Source organism: Miscanthus floridulus, chromosome 2, assembly GCF_019320115.1.
Source record: "Miscanthus floridulus cultivar M001 chromosome 2, ASM1932011v1, whole genome shotgun sequence".
NCBI lineage: Eukaryota > Viridiplantae > Streptophyta > Magnoliopsida > Poales > Poaceae > Miscanthus > Miscanthus floridulus.
In genome coordinates this window covers 126,506,228-126,530,556 of record NC_089581.1, presented here as the reverse complement: position 1 = coordinate 126,530,556, position 24,329 = coordinate 126,506,228, and the positions used below count along the sequence as shown (strand labels likewise).

Sequence of the window (24,329 nt, the reverse complement as noted above, 5' to 3'; positions counted from 1 at the left end):
CTATTAAGAGGGGTACTTAACTAGACAATTCGGTCATCTAGTGTCACTAGGTGTTGGACTTCATGCAATGCATTTAGGCCTAGTGCACATCGGAGAGCAAGCGAAAATATTTATCGAAAAATGTTTCGAGAAATGCTAACTTGGCTCTAACATGTTTTGAGAAAACACTTTGAGGGTTAGCAACGCTCGAAAAAGAGTGTTAGACTACTTGTGGATCGAATCGAGAAACGAAATCGCATCTAACAAAGGAGTTTGCCTCGGGGTGGTCACCACCATGTGTGTGGCGGTGCACCGCCCTGGCCTGTCCGGTGACTAGCTAGCTAAGACAGAGAAGCGCTGGTGCTAGGGCTGGGGCTGGCACTGCCACTATTCCGGTGGCACCGCCACCCCTAGGGCGGTGCCCACCTGGAAGTGGCTGAGAGCAGCGTGTTGGAGGGCGGTCACCGGCGTGTCCAGTGTACACCGCTAGGTGCATGGTAGTGCATCGCCTGGTCACCACCATAGGTAGGGCGGTGTCACCGTCCCTCTTTACCTGAGAGCACCGAAAGCAAAGGGGGGCACCGCCATAGTGAAAGCTCTAGTTTCGTTTTGATGAATTGATGAAACCCTAAGTGCTAACCTAATTTATCTAAGTGATCATGAGATAGGTAGCACTATTCCAAGTGGTGGAGCAACGATGAAGATCATGATGATGGTGTGACCATGGTGATGATCAAGTGCTTGGACTTGGAAAAGAAGAAAGAGAAAAACAAAAAAGCTCAAAGCAAAGGTGAAATTTGATAGGAGCGTTTTGGTTTGGTGATCAAGACACTTAGTGAGTGTGATCATATTTAGGATCGATAGCAGTACTATTAAGAGGGGTGAAACTCGTATTAAAATGAGGTTATCAAAGTACCACTAGATGTTCTAACTCATTGCATCTACATTTAGATCTAGTGGAGTGCTACCACCCTTGAAAATATTTGTAAAAATATGCTAACACATGTGCACAAGGTGATACACTTGGTAGTAGGCACATTTGAGCAAGGGTGGAGAAGTTAGTCAAGTAAAGGAGGTGATTGTCACTGATTTTCAATGACCAGATGCTGTTGTTGCAGTGACTGGACGCAGGCTTGTGAGTCCGGTCAGTAGAGGCCGAGGTAGTGTAACCTAGGGTATTACACCAGACGTTGTGAAGGGTCCGGTCGAGATGCACCAGACATGTCCGGTCATGATTTGGCCGCTTTGGAACCTCTCTGGAAGTGAAGAGACTCTAGGCGTAGATGTGTCCGGTCATCTCAGCGGAGCGTTCGGTCATGGCATAGCAGTGGCGCGCGTGCATGGCTGACTTGGCATCGGCGCGTCCGGTCTGCGTGACGGCGCATCCGGTCATGACTTAAAGCGCACGAGAATGGCTACTAGTCGTTGGCATCGTGCGGCCGGCTCAAAGCTCACTCTCTTGGCCATTTGCATTAACATAGCAACCTTGTGAGCTTAGCCAAAGCCCTCCCACTCATCTCCATCATAGATTGATCATCTTTGTGAGATTGGGAGTGAATCCAAGTGCATTGCTTGAGTGATTGTATCTAGAGGCACTTGGTATTCGTGTTTCGCTGTGGATTTCGCTTGTTACTCTTGGTGGTTGCCACCACCTAGATGGCTTGGTGCAATGAGGATCGTCGAGTGGAGGAAGGTGCTTGTCTCCGTCTCCGATCGTGGTGATTGTGAGGGGTTCTTGACCTTTCCCCGGTGGAGAGCCAAAAGATACTCTAGTGGATTGCTCGTGGCTTGTGTGATTCTCATCTTGTGTTGGTTGTGCGGCACCCTATTGACGGTTTGGCGTGTGATGCCAATTAGCGCGTGAACCTCCAAGTGAGTGTATCGCCACAACGGGGAGTAGCTTACCGGCAAGCAAGTGAACCTCGGTGAAAAATCATTATGTCACTGGGACTCTATTGTAATTGATTGGCTTCATCTTGTGATTGGCACATCTCTCTACACGGCGATATAAACATCTCAACCACTTGTTTATGTGCATTCATAGTGTAGCTAAGCTCTTTAGTGTAATTAGTTTTGAGAGCTAGCTTGTGTCGTATCTAGTGGTTAGTGAGTCTCTTTAGTTAGTCATTGAGAGCTCACTAACTTAGTATAGTGACATAGTCTTTGTGTGCCTAGAGATCATAGAGACTAGAATTGTGGTAGGTGGCTTGCATTTTAGTAGGCTAGTGCAACATTTGCTTCATCTCATAATTGTGTAACCATTTTGTTTAGTGTTGTTGTAGAAATTTTTATAGGCTATTCACCCCCCCCCCTCTAGCCATTAGGACCTTTCACATAGTCACCGCCATGGATGCGGCAGTGCACCGCCCCTTTTATCCAGAGAGCAGGGAAATCAGGGGGCTCAGCTGGGTGGTCACGCCACCCCATGGCAGTGCCACCGCCACCCTGTCCGGTGCCCCAACGGCTAGTTTTTAGCTGTTGGAATTCGATCGTTGGGCAGGTCACCGTCATGTCTGGTGCCAGGCACCCCTTGCCCGGTGACCTCACAGAAATAGCTTCAAGGGGTATAAAGGCTCTATTTGCTTGTGTGGCTATAAACAGAGGGTGTGGCCAGCCTTGGCCACTCTCTTGGCACCTCATACACTTTGTGCACATCCTTTGAAAGCTGAGCCACACACTCTACTCACTTATTCACTTGATTTCATCATCTTGAGTGAGATTGGAGAGCCTCTAGTGCATTGTATTGAGTTGCATCATCTTGTGGTACTAGTTGGGTGATTTGGGCTGGTTGTGAGCTTGTTACTCTTGGTGTTTGCCGACACCTAGATGGCTCGGTGATTGGAGGATCATTGAGCGGAGTTGGTGATTGTCTCTAGCCTCGATCGGTTGCTTGTGAGGGGTCTTGTGCGTTCCCTAGCAGAGAGCCAAAGACAACTCTAGTACATTGCTCGTGTCATTGAGCTACCTCACTTGTGGGTAGGTTCTTGCGGCGCCTCTTGTGGTGGGCTAGGTGTATGATACCTATTAGCCGTCGAACCACCAATTGGTCGACACAACGGGGACTAGCGTGCCGGCAAGCACGTGAACCTCGGGAGAAAAATCTTGTGTCTCTTATGTGATTGGATTTCTCCCGGTGATTAGTTGTCTCCACATTGTGATTAGTTCATTCCTCTACGCGGAGGTATAATCACCCTACTCACTCATTTACTTTCCTGTAAACTAGTTGTAGCAAGCTCTTTAGTGTAGCTAGTATTGAGAGCTTGCTTTGTCGCTTAAGTTCATCTAGTGGAGCTCTTTAGTGTAGCAAGTGTGAGAGCTCTTAGTGAGTAGTGACTTAACCAATTGTGTGCCTAGTGATTATAGTGACTAGAATTGTTGGATAGGTGGCTTGCAACCCTTATAGAGCTAGAGCAAGTTTGCATTTCGTTATTTGTCATACTAATCAAATTGCTCTAGTGATCTTATAGATTTTTTAATAGGCTATTCACCCCCTCTCTAGCCATATTAGGACCTTTCACTTACGTACATGGAGGAGGATCCATCGCACCTAGATGGGTCTTGGGTTTTGAACACCTTGTCCCTTTGGAACACCTTGTCCCTCTTGTTGTCATTCGCTACACCTTCTTCATCCACTCTAGCCAAGCAACGCCATGACACGGCATCTCGGTCGTCGTGGTGTCTCTGATGCTGGTGGACGAAGAAGGTGTCGTGAATGACAATGCGTGAATGACAATGAGAGGGCGAGGCACTCGGCCATATGCGTACGACCTAACAATATGGTTTGTTATGCTAGGTCCTACGTACACGGAGGAGGATCCATTGCACCTGGACGGGTCTTGTATTTCGAACACCTTGTCCCTCTTGTTGTCATTCGCTACACCTTCTTCGTCCACTCCAGCCAAGCGACGCCATGACATAGCATCTCGGTCGTCGTGGTGTCTCTGATGCTGGTGGACAAAGAAGGTGTCGTGAATGACAATGAGAGGGCGAGGCGCCCGGCCATGCACGTACGACCTAACAATACGGTTTGTTGTGGTGGGTCCTATACACGCGGAGCACGCGGAGGAGGATCCATCGCATCTGGACGGATCTTGCGTTTTTGCTAAACAGAAGGCTCTCTCGGTCTAGGTGCCTCCTTTGGTTAATACTTTGGAATTATTGACCTTGTCATTTGACAATGATGTTGATGTTGGTTCTTTACATGCCGTCCAGGAGGCAGGGGCGTAGCTTCCCATGCTAACGCCTGAATTTGAAACAGCAATATACTGTTGTCAGTTTAAAGTGTTGTCTGCTCCATGTCCGGCACTGGTGTGGTCTCATATGTATCTTCGTAAACTTCACAACAATTGTGCAAATGCTCCACGCTTCAAAGATTGGTTTGATCACAGCCTCAACCTATAGTGCTTTTCTCAGAAATCTTGCAGAAGGAAAGAGCAAATGGTAGATCCAAATCAGCCACTGCTACCGGGGGGGGGGGGGGGGGGGGGGGGGGGGGGGGGGGGGGTGGGGGTGGGGGTGGGGGGTGGGGGGGGGATGTCTGATTGAATTGCAACCAAGCAAAAACGTTCATCTAGACTATAGTTTCCCGGCCTAAAAGTCTTAACAGTTGCTGATATGATATATAGGGCCCGTTCGGTAGGGATCCAATGTTTCAGATCCATATTCTCTTCAGAAACATTTCTCTGTTGAAATAGGAATCACTTGGTAAGAATCGGTGAAACGTTTGGCTATTGATCCAGATTCTCCTTGAAATAAACTAGAATCACTGTGAAACAACTATTTGGGTGATTCTCATTCCTATTAAAAAACGAGAAACGTTTCTGTCACCTATTTAGGTGTTTTGCAGCAATTCTGGTGATTCTACTAAGAATCTGAAATGTTTCTGTCATCCAAACGGGGCCATAATCTGCAAGTCTGCTTGCATGCAGTCCTGCATCAGAGGAACTGAATTTCAACAGTTGGTTAATTTGACTGCCTCATGTCATGTTCATCGATCAGGATAGAGATCGTAGACGTCAAGACCCTGCAAGGGCTGGCGAGTGGCGAAGATCGCAGGGACCATGGTGTCGTTTGCCGGGGTGACCACCATCAGCCTGTACAGAGGAGCGGCCGTGAAGAGGCTTTGGAGGGCTCCGGTTCACATACACGCCACGGCACCGGTGGCGGCGTTGCGGTGGCACATGAGAGCTGGGTGAAAAGATCACTCCTTGCGTTGGCATTTGGCAAGCTGCATATGCTGGCCAATCCGCTGCATCTTGCAGGTCCCTGGCCTGCCTCTTCATTCCAGTCCAGCTACTGGTACAACAATAAGCAACAAGTAATACAACAGTGACCACCCTCTGCCCTCAAATTATAGGTGTCGTCTATAAAGAGGTACCCAGCCAAGCAAGCTATCACTGACGGCATGGATGTCGATGGTTGGAAAAGGTCCAAGTGAGGGAGAACTTGAATTTGTAACCAAGCCCAGCAAGCTGAAGCAAAGCAATGGAAGAGGAGGTGCACCATTAGTCTTGCAGTTCCATGTTTTTCCTCTTGAGCATCTCCATGGTGCTTAAATCTATCTTTCAGGATGAGCCAGCAGAAGACTTTATGCTTGTTTTGACAGGAACTATTCCAAATCCATTTGAACCCTGGATGAACTGCTCCTTGAGCACTGAGGTGTTTGCATGCCTTTGCTACCGAAAACTTTCCTGAACTCTCCAAAAGAATAATTTAACCTTCAATCCTGTTGACACTCCAAAAGAATGTAATAAGGCTTTCAGGGTGATCAATTGTTTACTGCAAGCTTCCATGATAATCAGTGGCTTCACGTTAGTTGTTGAACCTCAGCTCGTTAGTTGTTGCTAATATCTGCGGCGTAGTTGGAGGGGTGCTTGTGATTCTGGGGCTTCACGTATTGCTATGGGGCAAGGACGACAAAGAACATAGCGGATGGCAAAGAGCACGAGTCTGATGAGCTGGACTGCGAGAAGCAGGCGGCCGTAATATAAGCGACCATTTTGCAGCACGGAACGACAAGGCACCAGAAACGGCAACGATAAAACCGAATAAAGAACAATATATGCTTGTTGTATCAAGTCCAGACACCAAGCACTCAAGACGTGAATAAAGAAGAGTGAATTCTTGTTCGGCAGCCATCTAACTAAAATCAAACTGTTAATTTGCCCCTAGAGATTCATAGGCAATTTTACCATCCAAACTGTCTGGTTCAAATTTTCAGGTACTCATCTACGTCTTGGTAAAAGAAATCGAATAGGTCGAATAGACATCAGGTATAGCAAACCAGAACAGAGAATCCATATGCAATAAGATTGTCAAATACCTTCTTCAGACTGCAGCTTACCAAAACATCTTCATAAGCATAAAATCCATTCTCAGACAAGCGATTCCAAACAAGGCTATGTTTTTTGGATTCAAAATTTCGAATTAAATAGGAGAATATGAATGGTAAAAGGCAGAGTCCAGGTTTAGCATCAACGTTAAATAAATCGAACGATTTAAGAAAAATAGCTATAATCGGCACTTTTTTTCTAAAACGAGGAATTTAGAAACTAGAATGCAAGTATTCACTGAAGACCAACTGAATTATTGGCAACAGAATGTTTAGAAAGTATACTGTGCCAAAGGTTGAACCATATGAACTGGTAATACTGATCAATACAACATGTTCCTTCACACTTGGCCAACCATACTTTGCTTCTTGTGCCAAAGGACAACATCTTTGTAGGGCAAATCTCCTCCAAATATATCTAGAGCACTCCCAACAGTTACATCTACTCGACTTTTGCCTGCTTTTCTTATCCTCTCTAGGTCATCCATTGTTGATACACCCCCAGCATAAGTTACTGGGATCTACAGAGTCAAAGAAACAGCTGTGAGCTTAGAAGCAGGAACAAAAACACAAAAACATAAAGATATCTGCACAGAAATATATTAAAATTTCATTTGTTGATAATCTTCATGAGTTATTGTGCATGATAGTTTTGAGCTCAATAGAAATAAGCATGGAAAGATGGCTAATCAACTAGTCTTTGATTTGACTTGACCGAATCCTGTAGAAAGACTAAAGAGAATTTTAAATTATGACCACAGTCAAGTTAGTTTATTGCTTTTGAAATAATAATCACCATCACAAAATATTTGCTACAAAACAGAATACAGGGGTATTCTTTGCTTCCTACTTTGGTATAGTTTGCTGACAGCATAGCATAAGCTGTAAAATTAGTGAAGATTACAGTATGCAGTAAACAGGAGAAAAAATATATAAATAATGAAAGGAAGATCCAGAAAAGAAAACTGGAAGTTCAAATTTGAAGTTTGTACGCACTGGTGAATGATGCCCCAATAGTTCCACAAGTTCCTCATCAATCCCTAACCTGTAATTCACATCCTAGCTTAAAATAGAATCAGGGTAACTGGACAATAGCAAATTTCACACTGCAAGAGCAGGATTACCAACAAGATTTCAGAAAATAAGAAATCAAGTTTCGATGAGTTAGAGTACTTAACATGGATGAATATGGAAATTAATTAGATAATACAAAGTGATAATCAATCTAAACAGAGAATTAGATCAAACTTTACATTAAACTCCAAACAAAGAGCTAGGTTTTAGATCCCCTAGTACTATTACAATTATTAATGCCTTTTATTTTATACTTCCCTTTGTTGGCAGTTTATGTACCCAACTTGTTTGGGATAAAAAGTTTTTTTTGTTATTGTTGATACTCACAAAAAAGAGAGCATATGTAGTATGATTTTCATTTGGGAGCAGCAGATTAATTTCAATGGTAGGGCAAAATATATATCTATATAAAAAAGCTCAAAAAAGAAACAATTCAAACTTCAAATCGGTATATAAAAGCTGGTCCATCATATATATATGCCAGAATAATTGGATATGACAACTTGCAAAGCAATTTTGTCCCATATGGTCATGTCAATGTTGCAATATGAATTTCTATCAATAAAAGAAAGACTTGATAACAAGGAACATAGTTGCACCTTTTGCCCTCCACATCAACACCATGAACCAAAAACTCATCTGCAAAGGCAGCGAGGTATTCTAATGTCGATTTATCCACAAACACATCACTAAACTTTTGCCACCTGTCAGTTACAATGGTATATCTGCCATCCTAACCAGGAACAATATGGTTAGAAGATAATCAAAGATTGAAAGAGTGGAAAATAAGATGAAAAAAGTGTCTGTACAAGGAATATGCTTGCTTTCTTTCTCTGATCACGTAAAGAAAATGCAATGAAGAGTACCATTTGTGACCACAAAAAGAGTGCACACATAAGAATGCATCTACCACAGTTCAAATAAAATAGTTGAAATGATTACTTCACTCGATCTCTTTCATTGCATTTCGCATATATTATTAGCATATTCAGCAAATCGCAACCCCACATTGTTCACTTGTTTCCACAGATGCAAAAGAACCAAAACATGAATCTAGCATCATAAAATTAAAATTAACATAATTGCCCTATGTACTTGGTACCTTTTTTCGACAGCTAAGGTCCAGCACAAGCCTCTGTTTCCCAACCAGCTCGACAAGTTTTCTCAGCCTTTCAATGTTCATCTTGCCATCGCTAAACACATACTACATAAAAGACTCGAATACATGAGTTACAGATACTCAAATAATATACAAGGCAACCTGCAGTGAAAGCATGTTTGTGCAAAGAATAATATCCAACGATGCTAACTATCAAACAAAGCAACAAGTGCAATAAGGGGGAAAAGCTTTCACCTCCACATTAGAACAAGATAGCTTAGGACTGTCATCGAAGGTTGTTTAAGCAGAAGATACAGGTGTTATTAGCAGAGAATCATCAATACTAGCAGCTGAAAAGTGATAACATCATCTACTTGCGCCAAAGTTCTAAGTGGCATCCAGAGATGAGACTTACTGTTGGAGTATGAGTGTATTAGGCCCATGAGGCCCATGTATGACTAATATACATTACTACCCTTCTAGGGTTAGCCCAAAGCCCAATGTGAATTCCAGCATGGTATCAGGCTAGCTTTCCTCCCTCCCCTTCCCCAACCAGCCGCCAGGCGCCGCCGGCCGCCGGCCGGCCTCTTGCCGCCGCCATGGCTGGCCGCCCTCCCCCTCCCCCTCCCTCCCCAACCTACTTCCACGTTTTCCCCTCCCTTCCCTACCCGTCGTGGGCCCAGCGCGCGGGCGCCGGCCCCCTTGCCGCGGACGCGGATGGCCCGGCCGCCGCCGCTGTCGCTGCGGGCGTGGGCGCGGGCGCGGGCGTGGGTGGCCCAGCCGCCGCTGCGGGCGCGGGCGCAGGCGGCCCCGCCGCCGCGGGCGCGGACGCCGCCGCTGCTGCAGGGGCGGGCGCGGGCGCAAGCAGCCACGCCGCTGCAGCTGGGGGCGCGGGGGAGACCCTGGAGCCTTTCTTCTTCCCCGCTCCCCCTCCTCTGCCGCCCCCTGCCCCTCTCCAGACGGCAGGGGCCAACTCCGCTCTCGCCGCCGCTCTCGTGGCTGCACGGGCTGCTGCTGCGGACAGCCAGGCCCGGGTGCGGGCGGCCGCCCTCGCTTTGGAGCGCGAGAGCGACGCGGCTGATGCCCTGGCCCGCCAGATCGCTGAGGCGGAGCAGCTCCTCGTCCTCCCTACATCCTACGACACCGCGGCCACCTCCTCAGGCTCGACGGGTCACCGCGCGTCTCGCACCACGGTCATCTGGCACGACCCGGCCGACCCGCACGTGGCTCAGCTCCACTACCAGGCCGGGGGTGTCCAGAACATCCGACTCCTCGTCCCGGTCGTCCTCGAGCCTGAGTCGCCCTCTTACGCCCGCTGGAGGGACCTGGTTCTCCTCACCCTCCGCCGCTACGCCCTCGACGACCACGTCCTAGTCGACGCCTCGGTCGCGGTCCAGACCCCATCGTGGCTGCGCCTTGACAGCGTCGTCCTCTCCTGGATCATCGGGACGATCTCCCTGGACCTCCACGACCTCGTCCGCAACTCTGCTGACGCTCGCCGGGCCTGGCTTGCGCTCGAGGGCCAATTTCTGGGCAATGCCGAAGCCCGGGCCCTGCGTCTCGATGCGAGCTTCCGCACCTTCGTTCAGGGTGACCTCTCCGTTGGCGATTTCTGCCGGCGCATGAAGAGCATGGCGGACTCCCTCGGCGACCTTGGCTGGCCCGTGGAGGACCGCATTCTGGTCCTCAATGTCCTCTGCGGGCTCAGTGACCGCTACGCCCACCTCCGGACGTGGATCACCCGGCAGAGGCCCTTTCCCTCCTTCCTGCAGGTCCGTGACGACCTTGTCATGGAGGAGCTCACTCAGGGCGTCCAGCCAGGGTCCACCTCCGCGCCAGGGTCCTCGTCTTCCTCGACTGCCCTGGCCGCTACTCCTCCGGCGCGTTCGTTCGCTCCACCGCCGTCGTCGCTTCTTGGTTCTCCTCCCCCCGGGCCGGGCGGGGGTGGGGGGGGCCGTGGCGGCCGCCGTCGCCGCGGAGGGGGGCGTGGGGGCCGCGGGGGCCAACACACACCGGCTCCTCCAGGGAGCCACCAGTCGCCCGCGACTCCACGGGGTGCAGCCTGGCCCTCTTTCCACAACCCGTGGTTGGGGCGCATCTCCATGTGGCCCTTCCCGGCTCCAGGTGGAGAGCCTCGCCCACCAGTGGCCTTGCTCACTGGAGCTCCTCCGGGGTTTTACTCCCCGTCTGCGTGGGCTACTCCTCCCGGCGCATCTTCGTGGGTGCCACCTCCCGACACCTTGCCCGGGCCTGTCGGTTGGAACCCGGCGGCCTTGGCCAGATCCTTTAGCACCATGGCCCTGACACCGCCTGCCGGTACCGACTGGATTGCCGACTCGGGTGCCACTTACCACACTACTCCAGACCCTGGTATACTCTCCTCTTTTCACCCTCCTTCTCCCTCTCATCCTTCGTCCATCATGGTCGCGAATGGTTCGTGTATTCCAGTCACGTCCGTGGGTGCCGCCGGCACTCATGGTTCCTTTCTTCTTCCTGACATTCTTGTTGCACCCTCTATGGTTCACAACCTTCTTTCTATTCGTCGTTTTACAGCTGACAATTCCTGTTCTGTTGAATTTGACTCTTCTGGTCTTACTGTAAAGGATTTGGCTTCCCGGCGTCCTCTTCTCCGATGTGACAGCACGGGACCCCTTTACACCCTTCGGCTTCCGACGTCTGCTTCCTCTTCGTCACCGTCTACTTTGTCAGCTGCCTTCGCCGCCACTCCTTCTTCCACCACTTGGCACCGTCGCCTCGGCCATCCTGGACGTGATGCTCTGACGCAGCTTAGTCGCAGTTCCGACATTGGTTGTACTCGGGCTCACGATGAGCACTTGTGTCATGCGTGCCAGCTGGGCCGTCATGTTCGTCTCCCTTTTTGTTCTTCTTCTTCACATGCTACGCATGTGTTTGATCTTGTACACTGCGACTTATGGACATCTCCTGTCATCAGCATTTCTGGGTATAAATACTATCTTGTGGTGGTTGACGATTTCTCGCATTACTCGTGGACTTTCCCCTTGCGTGCAAAGTCGGATACCTTCACCACTCTTCTCCACTTTTTCGCCTGGGTGTCTACTCAGTTCGGCCTTACCATCAAGGCCGTCCAGTGTGACAATGGCCGTGAGTTCGATAACGGCACCTCCCGTGCCTTCTTCCTCTCTCACGGTGTCCAGTTGCGCATGTCTTGCCCGTATACCTCCTCCCAGAACGGCAAGGCCGAGCGCATGATTCGCACCACGAACGACACCATGCGCACCCTTCTGCTCCAGGCGTCGCTTCCTGCTCGCTTCTGGGCCGAGAGTCTGCACACCTCCACCTATCTCCTTAACCGCCTTCCTTCCGCTGCCTGCCCGGCTCCCACACCACACCACGCTCTCTTCGGTACCCCTCCTCGGTATGACCACCTTCGTGTCTTCGGGTGTGCGTGTTACCCTAACACCACTGCCACCGCTCCCCACAAGCTGGCTCCCCGTTCCGCTCTGTGTGTCTTCCTTGGGTACTCCCCGGATCACAAGGGGTACCGGTGCTTTGACCTCACCTCCCGTCGGGTCCTCATCTCTCGCCACGTGGTGTTTGATGAGTCTGTCTTCCCCTTCTCCACCACCACCACAACATCTCCCACCCCCGATCCTGACCCCTTCTCTCTGTTTCCCACTGACACGGTGGTCCAGCCGCTTTTACCGCTGTCTCCTGCAGGTACTGCTTCCCCGTGCCCCTCGCCGGGCCCGTGCCCCCGCTCGCCGCCCACCAGTGACGCCCCTGGCCCTGCGCCCTGCCCGGGTCCGGAGGCGTCGCCCTCCGGAGCTGCCCCTGCCCCTCCGTCCGCAGCGGGTCCGGGGACGCCGCCTGTCGCACCTCCTGCGCGTTTCGCCCAGCCGGTGCACGTCTACCAGCGCCGTGTGCCGGCGGCAACGCTGCCTCCGGCACCACCGGGGTCCACCTCTCCACTGGTGACGCCTACACCACCGGTGGCTCCTTCTCCGCCGGCGACCCCTACACCGCCGCCGCCGCCTCAGGCTGCCCGTGTCGCGTCGCCGGTGTACCACCCGCAACTCCTTCACCGACACCCGCGGCATGTTCACCCTATGGTGACGCGTCACGCGGCTGGTACCCTGCGGCCCCGGGCTCTCGCGACGATGCCCGACGACCCGCAGATCTCTCCTGTACCCTCTTCCGTTCGCGACGCCTTGTCGGACCCTCATTGGCGCCGCGCGATGGAAGAGGAGTACGCGGCTCTCCTCGTCAACCAGACATGGGATCTGGTGCCCCGTCCACCCGGATCCAACGTCGTCACCGGCAAGTGGATCTGGACACACAAGCGGCGGGCTGATGGTACCCTTGAGAGGTACAAGGCTCGCTGGGTTCTTCGGGGTTTCACTCAGCGCCCTGGAGTCGATTATGATGAGACTTTCAGCCCCGTGGTGAAGCCGGCCACCGTACGCACAGTGCTCTCCCTGGCTCTCAGTCGCTCTTGGCCTGTGCATCAGCTGGACGTCAAGAATGCTTTTCTCCACGGGACTCTCACCGAGACAGTCTACTGCAGCCAGCCAGCGGGGTTTGTTGACTCTTCTCGTCCAGACATGGTCTGCCGGCTCAACAAGTCTCTCTACGGCCTCAAGCAGGCCCCCCAGGCGTGGTACTCTCGGTTTGCTGCTTTCCTGCTGACACTGGGGTTTGTGGAGGCCAAGTCGGATACGTCCCTGTTTATCTATCACCATGGACCTGAGACTGCCTATCTGCTGCTCTACGTTGATGATATTGTCCTCACAGCCTCCAGCCCGTCCTTACTCAGCCGTGTCATCGCCTCTCTTCAGCAGGAGTTTGCTATGAAGGATCTTGGTGTGCTCCACCACTTCCTCGGGGTCACTGTTGAGCCTCGCCCCACCGGCCTTCTCCTTCACCAGCGGCAGTACACTCTTGATATCCTGGAGCGTGCTGGGATGACTAACTGCAAGCCCTGCTCTACTCCAGTTGACACACAGGGCAAGCTGTCAGAGGCCGTGGGCACCACCGTGGCAGACCCCACTGCTTACCGGAGTCTTGCAGGTGCCCTTCAGTACCTCACCTTCACCAGGCCAGACATCACCTATGCAGTGCAGCAGATATGCCTTCACATGCATGATCCCCGAGAGCCTCACCTCACTGCGCTCAAGCGCCTCCTCCGTTACCTCCGCGGCACTGTCGACTACGGCTTACTCCTTCAGCGGTCTTCCTCCACCGAGCTCGTCGTCTACACTGACGCCGACTGGGCCGGGTGTCCGGACACTCGATGCTCTACCTCCGGCTACGCTGTCTTTCTGGGCGGCAACCTGGTGTCCTGGTCGTCCAAGCGCCAGCCGGTGGTCTCCCGATCCAGTGCCGAGGCGGAGTACCGAGCTGTCGCTAACGGCGTGGCTGAGGCCTCCTGGCTCCGACAGCTCCTTGCCGAGCTCCACAGCCCTCTCTCCCGGAGCACGCTGGTCTACTGCGACAACGTCAGTGCGGTGTACCTCTCCACCAACCCCGTGCAGCACCAACGGACCAAGCATGTGGAGATCGACCTACACTTTGTCCGTGATCGGGTTGCCATCGGCGATGTTCGGGTCCTACACGTCCCGACCACCTCCCAGTTTGCCGACATCTTCACCAAGGGCCTCCCGTCATCGACCTTCACCGAGTTTCGCTCCAGCCTCAACATCATTGGTGGCTAGTTGCGTCTGTGGGGGGGCTCGTGTGTGTGCTTCTTTTCATGTCCAGTCTGTAACTCCGCTGCGACGGTAGTTCAAACTGCGGGGGGGTGTTGGAGTATGAGTGTATTAGGCCCATGAGGCCCATGTATGACTAATATACATTACTACCCTTCTAGGGTTAGCCCAAAGCCCAATGTGAATTCCAGCACTTACAGCGAGGATGGGCGACTAAGGGTATTGACCAAGCCATGGTAAGAATATTGACAAGCCCAATGTGGAATAGGGGCTGTCCAAGAATGGCGATAAAGTATTCCTCAACGGCAGCAATCCGACTACAAACTTGCATGTCCATCAAGACGAAATCGAGGCAGCCAAGATGCAAATCACATTGGCATGAAGGAATAAACAAAATGTGGTGTAGAAACTTGGACAAGAGAGTAATAAGGAAGATGTGATGCATCAGTGACTGGAGATAGGATTGTTATAAACCTTGTTCTGACAAGAGATGCAGGCTTTTGAGGAAACAGTGGTATCTTTAGACCAACGAAAGCAAATAGAAATATGAATATAATGGAGATAGGCCCAAATTATATCTTCATACAGAAGTACAGACTAGCCAAAAACATTTACACGATACGTCACATGATGAAGAAAAAAAAAGAATAGCAAAGTTTACACAGATTTAGAGCATGAGCACGTACAGAGGTCACTATCACATGACTGGCCCCTTCATTAAGGTAAGACATTGCATTCTCCAAATTTATTCCACCTCCAACTTGCAAGCCACCTAGTATGATAGCCCATGTTCATTGCAGTTTGTCATTGATGGCATCTCATGGCTTACAGCAGAAACAAACCATACTAACAGAAGAATCACTAGAAGATGCAAAAGTCTCCATCACAAGAAGGCTGTTGGTTGTGACTGTAGAGAACTAAACGAGCACAGGATTGAGATAATACTTTACCCTGTAATCTCAAAGAAATTAGGGTTTCAACGAAGATAAGTGTAACTGAAGTACATTGAGTATCACCTAATACTACTAGACAAAAGCCATCTACAGGGTGGGAGGCTAATATGTTGATGTGTAAACCATCACCAGCCTAGCTTTATATCTACTTTTTGTAGTGGAGGCCTATCGGAAAGGAAATTAACACAATGAACTTAATTGTACAACAAATACCACCTTTCTGTTCAGTAAATTTCATGATCCTGTACAAAGGTCGTATATTTGACAAAATAAGCTCAATTGGTACATAATACAGTTTCTTGGATACCATAAATCGGTATGCATATGCAGAATCATCTTGTATGTATCTAACTCTAACAAAACAAAAAACAGAGTCACCATAATTATTTACGACATACATGTGTTCCACAATTGAAAGACTATATACTTAAATTATTGCGTCGAATACAGATGATGAAAATAAAATAAAAAATCATTTTTATCCATCAGCAGCAGCATTTGATCATGTATGAGTATGACCATGGCTACAAGAAATTATGATTAAAAGGGACAAGTAATGCAGCTTATGGTGCTTTGTTAAGAGCAAATTTACTTCCAAGTATGAACAGGATAATAAATCATTTCTATAGGTCTCAAAATTCTACCTGATATTTCGATCTGCTATTTTATAAAATAAATACTTTGATTCTTATGCATTTTAGCATATGCAACATCCAGAGCACCCAATAAGAGACAAGGGGCAAACAATAAGTGTTACTACAAATAAGACTAATAAGAGCAAACAGCCAAATGCAAGAGGCTAACCCAATGTTATGGGGCAAAGTCAGCGTGGAGGGAGACTAGAGTATTTGGGGGAATTTGATTGTTTGTTCTTTCTTCATTGCTTTCTCCTTGGTACATCACCTCCCTTAATATCGAGAGGACTCCTGGCCACCTAACGAAGGCCAATCAAATCATATCCAATTCTATCTCTAATTGACCCAAATCTAATCTAATCCTATCTCTAACTGATCAAATCCCTCTAATTGATCCTGTGGCCCCTGGGCCCCTAATTGATGCCCCATAACACCCAATGAGCAATCACAGTTCTTGCAGCAACTAGATAACAAATTCTCACCAGGATATGCATGTAGTGCCTCCAGTGCAGCAGCCTGGCTTGCAGGATCTGCGCCAAGCATTATAACATGTCCTCCAAGAAGTTCATCTTCTTTATATAATTTTGTAAATTCTGCAGGAGATTTGTCTGATTCAAAGTTTGTCACAAGTTCCATGCCATCATTGGATGAATCCCGAAGAGTAGAACCAATAATCTGTTTAACTTTCCCCTGAAAAATTAATAAGATAAACGGTACGTTTACAGCCACAGGTGTGAGGTGTCTGAACTCTGAACTTAGATGACTACTCATTGCCACAATTCGGTAATTTTAGCACCATTAGTACACAGTCTAGTATGACACAACGGAGCACCAATTCACAATCATGTAGAAGTGTAGAGCTGACCACAGTATTTTTTTTATTTTTTTTTCACACACATAAGTATAATATCAGAACAAAGCAAAGGAACCATTTCTATGCACCTTGTGGATGTCGATGCATGGTCTGAAGCTAACGGCGGCGCACACAACAACCCGTCCTCCTGCAGGAATGCACGACCCATTTATCTCAAGGCACAGACGACGGCAAAACGAAGAAGAATACATATACATAGTTACCTACCCGATGCACCGCATTTCGCCGGGCGGACCGAAAGCCACGAACCCACCAAGCCACGCCGCGGAGACGGTACCCACGCCGCGCATTTCGACGCCATCCTCCGGCACTGTGGTAAGAAGAGAATGAGAGCAAAAGTAAATTAGGAGCGCGAGCAAGCATGAGCCTCCAAGCCACCGATATGCAGACGAGAGGATATAGGGATGAGAGACCACGCTTACCACCACCGTTGCCGCGGCCAGTCAGCGTGATAGGGCAAGAGCTGCAAGGAGGAAAAGAATGGAGGGGAACAAGTTCCTCAGTGCTCTCACCAGTTGTGCTCGGCACTTCGGCAGGGGGGAGAGGGACTCGCGGGCACGGGTCCCTAAGCCGACGGTGGACTGCGGCCTCAGAGGCCCCGTCGCACGGGCCGCGGGTGCCTGGCGGCGGCCGGCCGGCAGAAGCAACCAGCAGGGAGCAGCCGTGCAGGGATCAGGGGCCGGCTGGGCGGCCGGTGGTGGTGGAGGACGGGGACCGCCGGCCGCCGCCGCCAGCGCCAGGAAAGGAGTCGCCGAGTCAGTGGAAGGAAGGAAGCGTCCTCCTAATTTTTTTTTTTTTTTTTACAGAGTGTTACTGTCATAGTTGGGCTGGGCCAGGTATGGCAGGGCATACCCGTGAAGCCCATTAGGTCCGGCCGTGCCCTAAAAATCAAAGTCTTTTTTTTCGACCAGATATATGTGCCTGCGTTGCACGGGACGAATTGAATAAGACAATGATTTGACACTTTTTTTAGTCAATGCATATGTACATATACGATCGTATTTTTTCAGTTATCTTGTAAGGGAAAATGAGTGTAATGACGTCACGTATCCTCATGTCAACGTGGCCATGCATCGACGTTGGTCGTCACGCACCAGGTCACCAGCGTCCGGTACTTTTTTTATAGGAATTTTCATTCCATTACTCAACCATGTCGGCTAAATTGCCTGACATCAAAACCATAATACAATTTGGCACATCGGCCAACACTAAGGGCGTTAAATCATGGCTCTACTCCCTATAGAAGCAAGCTCATGTGCTACCCTATTACAATCACATGGAGCATATATGACAAGGAAAGATGCAAAAATTTCTACCACCAAATCTTTGAGCTCATGGACTAAGCCACCCACAACTGCAAGTTTGAAATCATCACCCTGTATTGCCCACACCACCAGTTGTGCATTAGTCTCCAGGATGATATTGTTGATGCCGTGGGATATCGCCGCCTTCACTCCAATGCTTGCAATAAGCTCCATTTGTATCGGATTGATTGCAAACGGCACCCTTCCAGACCATGATTGAATCACTTCGCCACTTTCATCGCGGATGACATAGCCCCAGCCGCCATTTTTATCAGAGTCCCTGAACACGGTCTCATGTTGTTGGAGGCTACTACGCACGAGGTCATATGTTGCTGGACCTAGAGGCGTCGTAAGAGGAGGAGCTGATGCGTAGTATGGTGTAGCCTAGGTGGTGCCACGCCGTGAAGCGTTGTGCATTGATAGCCGCGACAAGTGAGCCGTCGCGGCGGTTGTCGTGGAGGTGGTTGTGAAGCGCGCCATGGAGAGCATGAACTCGAACACCAGGATGCGCTCGCCACGCTCATAACAGAAGCCCAGCAGTTGCACCAGGTTGCGGTGGTTCACGCGTAACAGCAACAGAAGCTCCGTGCGAAATGCGAGATCTGCGTCGAAGCGATGCTGCCGACAACCACGGATGCCGCTGCACTTTGGCCGCTTGATGGCCACCTCGCACCTGTAGGGGAGCTTGGCGTGATACACCGACCCGAAGCTACCGCTCCGAGAAGCCGTTGTTGAGGCTGGACCGCGCGACAGTTCTAGAAAGACATGAACATTTATTATCTTTGAAGATTAAAAAAAAACAGGTTTTTTTTCTTTTCTTATTTTTTCACTTTATTTGACTTATGTTGAAATTTAGCTTATGCTAATGTCTATACTAAAATATTATGAGAGAAAAATATTATTTCATAACTTAAAAAAAATAGCGCTGAATAAGCTCGAGGGAACAGAAGAAAAAAAATGCACAGAGCGTCTCCGTCTCCGTCTCTTCCTCCTCTCCCGCACGTTTCTCGGATTTGCGCCGCGGAAGCCCTGCAACACTGCCCCTGTGCCGGCTCCCTTAGCGACAGCCCGGCCTCGCCCCGCACGGTTCCGTCCATGCGACGCCGTCACCCTGGCCGGCCTAGGCTCTGCGGACCGTTCCTCGCTCCCACGGCGTCGCGCTGTCCATCATATTCGCGGACGCAGCCGTGTTGAAGGCGCGGTCGCTGAAGCGGTCCGCCGAGGCGCGCGCATGGCGGCTCATGGCGTTCCAGCGTCTCGATTTTGCCGTGGACGACGTGCTGGACTGCCTCAATGAAAAGAACGTGATCGGCATGGGCGGGTCCGGGATCGTGTACAAGGGCGCGATGCCGCCAGGGGGCGCCGTGGTGGCCGTGAAGCGGCTGCCGGCCATCGGGCGCACGGGCGCGGCGCACAACGACTACGGCTTCTCGGCGGACGGGCGGAGATACAGGCGCTAGGCGCATCACAGTATAAGGCTATCCTCACTCGCCAACCTTTATTTTCATCTCTTAAAAAGAATATTCTATCCTAGTCATTGAGATTCTCTACTCTATATTCATTTCTCCCGCATCCATGTTATCTCCATCCCATACTCTATACCCACTATTCCATATTTTATTTCTCTCCCTCTCCCTTTCTCTCTGTCACCAAAACTCTCTCTCTCTCTCTCTCTGCTACAGTGTTTAGCGGTGGCGGAGACGCGCGCTGGGAATAGCACTTTCCTGTGCGGCCGGTACGCTACCGCGCGCGTTGCAGACGCGCGGTGCGGGCGCGCGGTACGCCACCGCTAGCGTACCGGCCGCTTTAGCGGTCTGCGGTGCGGACAGCCTAAGGCATCACCACCCTGCTCCCCGACCAGGACCTCGCCGGCTTGCTCTACGATGACTACGGCTTCTCGCTTTCCTGGCGGGACTGTAGGCCGGAGCGGGGCAGCAGACGATAAGCATAGGAACTTTTTAGGTGCAGGGATTACACGGTACAACATAGATACTGTACGTAAGTAAATCCTATTTTTATGAGCATTTTTGAAGACTTAGCTGATAAATCCTTGATATTGACGAAGTTATTACAGACGCCTCGCTGATCAAACCATCGTCTATGACTAAAAGCACAATGCGGTTAAATTCTGGATTACTCACTCTCACAGAGAGTTGAACTCAGAACCTGAGGTGCTATTAAGGCTTTTGTAACCACTAGACTAGACGGGCCCTTTCGCAAGTATTTATATTTAAAAAACTAGCAGATCGAAATAGAATTTTGAGCTTATAGAAATGATTTATTATCCTGTTCAAACTTGGAAGTAAATTTAAGCTGCATTATTTGTCCCTTTTAATCAAATGGTGCTGCTGATAGATGAAAAATATTATTTACTTTATTTTCATCATGTGTATCCAACGCAATAATTTAAGTCTTTCACTATGGAACACATGTACTCACTCTGTCCCCAAGTATATGTCGTTTTCGTTTCCTGATAAATAACTTTGACTAAATATATATTAAAAATATTAATACTTATGATACATAATTAGTATCATTAGAAAGGTTTTTTAATCTAGTTTTTTTATAAATTTATTTAGGGATATAAATATTGCACGTATTTTTTATAAATCGAGTCAAATTTATAGCACTCACACCAACGGCGACGGTTATTTAGTGACGGAGGGAGTAATCGTAAATATAATAATCATGGTGACTCTAGTTTTTGTTTTGTTAGAGTTAGATACAAGATGATTCTGCATATGCATACCGGTTTATGGTATCCAGGGAACTATATCATGTACCAATTGAGCTTATTTTGGAATTGCGGATCTCATCTCATTGCTTTGCCTATTTGCTGTAGTGAGCTTGGCTTCCTTTTCTGACCAGTTGGTTTGATGGTAACAAAAAGGTATTCATGGATACCCACCTGTTTGATTTTGGTTTTGGTGGTAACAAGAATGTTGTGGAAAATGAGCTAGAGTTCAAAGTGTATATGTCATATGATCCTCCATTGAAAACTTGTGCAAAATATCATTTCTTTTGCTATGGCTTGCTTTATTAACAAAAGTTTTTCAAGAATGACTTAAATTTGACTATGTGTGCACAAATTTTTTGAATAAGACGAGTGGTCAAACTTGGGGTCAAAAAAAAGTCAAACGAATTATAATTTGGAACGGATGGAGTAAAAATTTAGGACATGTCTACCTAATGGCCGAGGCCACGGAGCTCCGCGAAACCCTAGCATGGCTGCGGCGGCCTCCTTCTTCCTCTCCTCGATCTCCGGCTTCCACGGCGAGCTCTGGCCATGGAGCCCTCGCCCCGCCCTGGCCTGGCCGCCTCCACCGCCCCAAACCGCCTGGGCGTCGTCCCCACTACCTGGCCAACCTCCCTCGAATCACCTTCTATGCTCGCCGGACTTGGAGAAGAGGAGGGGGAGAGGCCGTGAGCTCACGCTAAACTTACCTACGCCGGCGAGGTTCCTCACCGGAACCCTGGCTACGGGTGCGGTCGAGGCCAGGAAATCCCATGTCTCAAAAGGTAAAACAACCAAGTGTTGTTTAGCAATTCTAAAAAATTAATATATTTCACATATTACCTCCTAAAAAGTAATAGATAATTTTATCTATCGGATCTTATTAAATGAATGGCTCATGGTTATTTGGAGGTACCACAACTCCACGCTTCAAAGATTGGTATGATCACAACCTCAACCTATAGTGTGCTTTCTCAGAAACCATGCAGAAGGAAAGAAGAAATGGCAGAGCCAAATTCCAATATAACTTTAGACTGGAATGAACATAGTCATCCATAGGATTTTTTTTTTTTTTTTTTGGTGACATTGAACTTGCTTTTGAAATCAGCAACTGCTACCGGGGGAAAAAATGTCTGATTGAATTGCAGAATTGCAACCAAGCAAAAATGTTTTAGTTTGTATCCACTCATGGTTTAGTATTTGTATTTATATATATGGAGGAAGAAGCGATAGTAGTTTGAGGAGTTATAGAATACTCATTTGCCAACTGAAATCGATGGAAAGAGTAGCATCAAGTGTGATACACCAGTGCAAATTAATGTGGCAAAAATGTTCAAAAACAATTGATCTGGCAAAAAGATGCAACGCCCACCGTGGGGCTACCGCTGAGCTAGACGGGCTATGCTGATTGCCGTATGGAAAGGTTTCATATAAAAGCATAACTCACACAACAAGAAGAAGCAGATCAATGTAAGAGCCCAGACCACCAAAATATTTGCAAACCAGATCTCTAACCCATCATGCTTCTCCTCTGCGTAACTCACTAGTATCTTCTGGGCGAAGATCTGAAGAAGCAAACACGCAGCCTCTTTCGGCAGTGATTTTGCTCAAATGGCTTTGGGGGATCTGAATCATCCATCAGGCTCTTAAGACTAACTCTCAGATCCGATACCGTCTCCTACTTCGATGTTGCTCATCATGCTTTTTTTGTGTAATACCTAGCGTATGCTAATTCAGCAGCGTGTGAAGCTGAGTGTACCTAGACAATGGCGGATCTAGAAAAATAAGCGAGGAGAGACTTATCATCTTTCGTCCTTAGTCTCTTCTTCTAAGCTTGAATAGGTATAGATTTGCAGGAGGGGTTCCATGTCCGAGCAACGGTAACGCCGTAGCGGGCGCTCGAGCCCTATGATCTGACATTGCATTGAGCGTAATTTTCGAGTAAAGGGAAAGGGACTTGATTGTCATTTGTGTACATGTTGGAAAATTTAGACGAATGAACACAAGAGAGACAGAAAGCGCGAGAAGCTAGCCAGCGGGTGCGCTCTGCGCTGGCCATATGCCGACGTGCCGTGGCGAACGGGCGACATCATCTGATCATCATCGGAACTCGGAACACGGACTGCCTGCCTGCCCAGCGCTCCTCCAAGCCTCCAAGGCTCCAAGCCAGCTGCTGCCGACACCGTTTGCCCCGGCGACGAACGAATGCAAAATGAGTGACTGGCCCACGTGGCTGCCCCGAGCCCGACACGTGGCGGACGACCACCTCACCACTAGTGAATCAGCAACAGATGCGTGCATGTCAATCGTCGTATCGATGCCGGCATGCCGCATGAGCCATCGGCCATCGCAGGTCGCAGCTGATCCATCTCGTCTGATGAATACACACATGTTCGTTTTGATTATTTATTATTTAGATATATAATTAAAGCTACGATATACTTAGAAAAACCAAAAATACTTACAGTTTTAGGATGGAGTAATTTATTGTTTTACAACAGGTTCCAATCAAATCTGAAAGACTACTACAAACATCTACTATATTTAAATTTAAATTTAAATTTTGTAGTATTAAGTCGTGCCAGATATATAAGTAACTTTATTTATATTTGCACACATCATGAATTTGAAGAACCTTTTAGAAAAATATAAATACCCTCTCCGTCTTAGAAAGAGTACACCGCTACCTCTAAGCTAAATCAAACTATCTTTATTTGAACCAATTTTTTAAAAATACTAATATTAATGATATAGAAACAAATGGTATCAATTTTATCATCTAATATAGTTTTATAGTATATCTATTTAGAATCTATAATTGTTGATACTATTTCAATTTGGTTAAGTTTAGATTACTTTATTTGAGAAAGAAAGAAATTACTTTATTTGAGAATGTGTACTCTTTTTAGGGGAGTGTTGTTCTTGAAGACATTAGTGATGCATGGGTAAACGTGTAAAATGAAACATAACATGACAAATATTTTTTACCGGAGGAAAGTGAGTCTCGCTGAGTATCTTGAGTCTTTCTAAAATTCACTTTTTAAATTAGTATTTAGATAGTCATTGAAATATAATCTTTTTTATATCTTTTCATTCGCTAACCGCTTGTCTATATCTAATACACACTTTAGAAAGTTAATCTCACTTTGTTCTTTAACTAGCATGAAATTTGAAACATAGCATGGTAGCATTTGAAGATTTATAATTAACAAAGCTATTAGAGAGTATTTTTCTCAAAGAATCGACGAGGAAGGATATAGAAGCTTCTCTTATACTTGTACGGATATTGTGGTAATTACGGCGTACTCGGGAGGGTCTTGAGTAAAATATGAAAACGACGTGCCCCAAAGATTCACCGCGTCAGGGGTCAAGCCATGGCCGTCGGCGCCGCCCCATCACCGCGCCGACGCCCGGGATGCGGGCGGAATATATTCTGGGCCCCACGTGGAACCATCCGGAGGCAGACACGGATACACTTCCGCCTCGATCCATTGCAGCTGCAGTCTTCTGCTCTTTCCTGTAACCGTAGCGGAATGCCGTCAATTTCTGGGCGACGCTCCTTCCAGTTCTCTTCTCCATGATTTCATTCTGTGAGTTGAGGGTGCTCCTTTCCATGCCGTCAATTTCTGGGCTCCATTTCGGTTGCTTGTTGCGGAGAT

General features: G+C 48.5%; 1 protein-coding gene across 2 annotated transcripts; it reads right to left on the bottom strand.

Moving 5' to 3' along the window:
- Positions 1-6,542: 6,542 nt before the first annotated feature.
- LOC136529314 (1-(5-phosphoribosyl)-5-[(5-phosphoribosylamino)methylideneamino] imidazole-4-carboxamide isomerase, chloroplastic-like) lies at positions 6,543-17,435 on the bottom strand. Of its 2 annotated transcripts, none has more exons than XM_066522398.1 (9): positions 17,055-17,435; positions 16,840-16,942; positions 16,701-16,759; positions 16,241-16,448; positions 14,857-14,942; positions 8,487-8,588; positions 7,984-8,117; positions 7,307-7,355; positions 6,543-6,831 (listed from the first exon to the last, which is right to left on the bottom strand). In XM_066522398.1, exons 2-9 carry the CDS (start codon positions 16,931-16,933, stop codon positions 6,652-6,654), a joined length of 912 nt encoding a protein of 303 aa, XP_066378495.1. In that variant the 5' UTR covers positions 16,934-16,942; positions 17,055-17,435; the 3' UTR covers positions 6,543-6,651. The 2 variants fall into 2 exon arrangements, with proteins under 2 accessions (XP_066378495.1, XP_066378500.1); XM_066522403.1 differs by having other exon boundaries at positions 17,145-17,435.
- Positions 17,436-24,329: the final 6,894 nt, after the last annotated feature.

Excerpts from the sequence above, each read along its gene's own strand:
- LOC136529314 (XM_066522398.1), bottom strand. The coding sequence starts at position 16,933 with ATGGCGTCGAAATGCGCGGCGTGGGTACCGTCTCCGCGGCGTGGCTTG. Across the intron at positions 16,449-16,700 it reads CATGCATCGACATCCACAAG|GGGAAAGTTAAACAGATTAT; the intron begins GTGCATAGAAAT and ends TTAATTTTTCAG. Across the intron at positions 14,943-16,240 it reads GGCACTACATGCATATCCTG|GTGGCTTGCAAGTTGGAGGT; the intron begins GTGAGAATTTGT and ends CTATCATACTAG.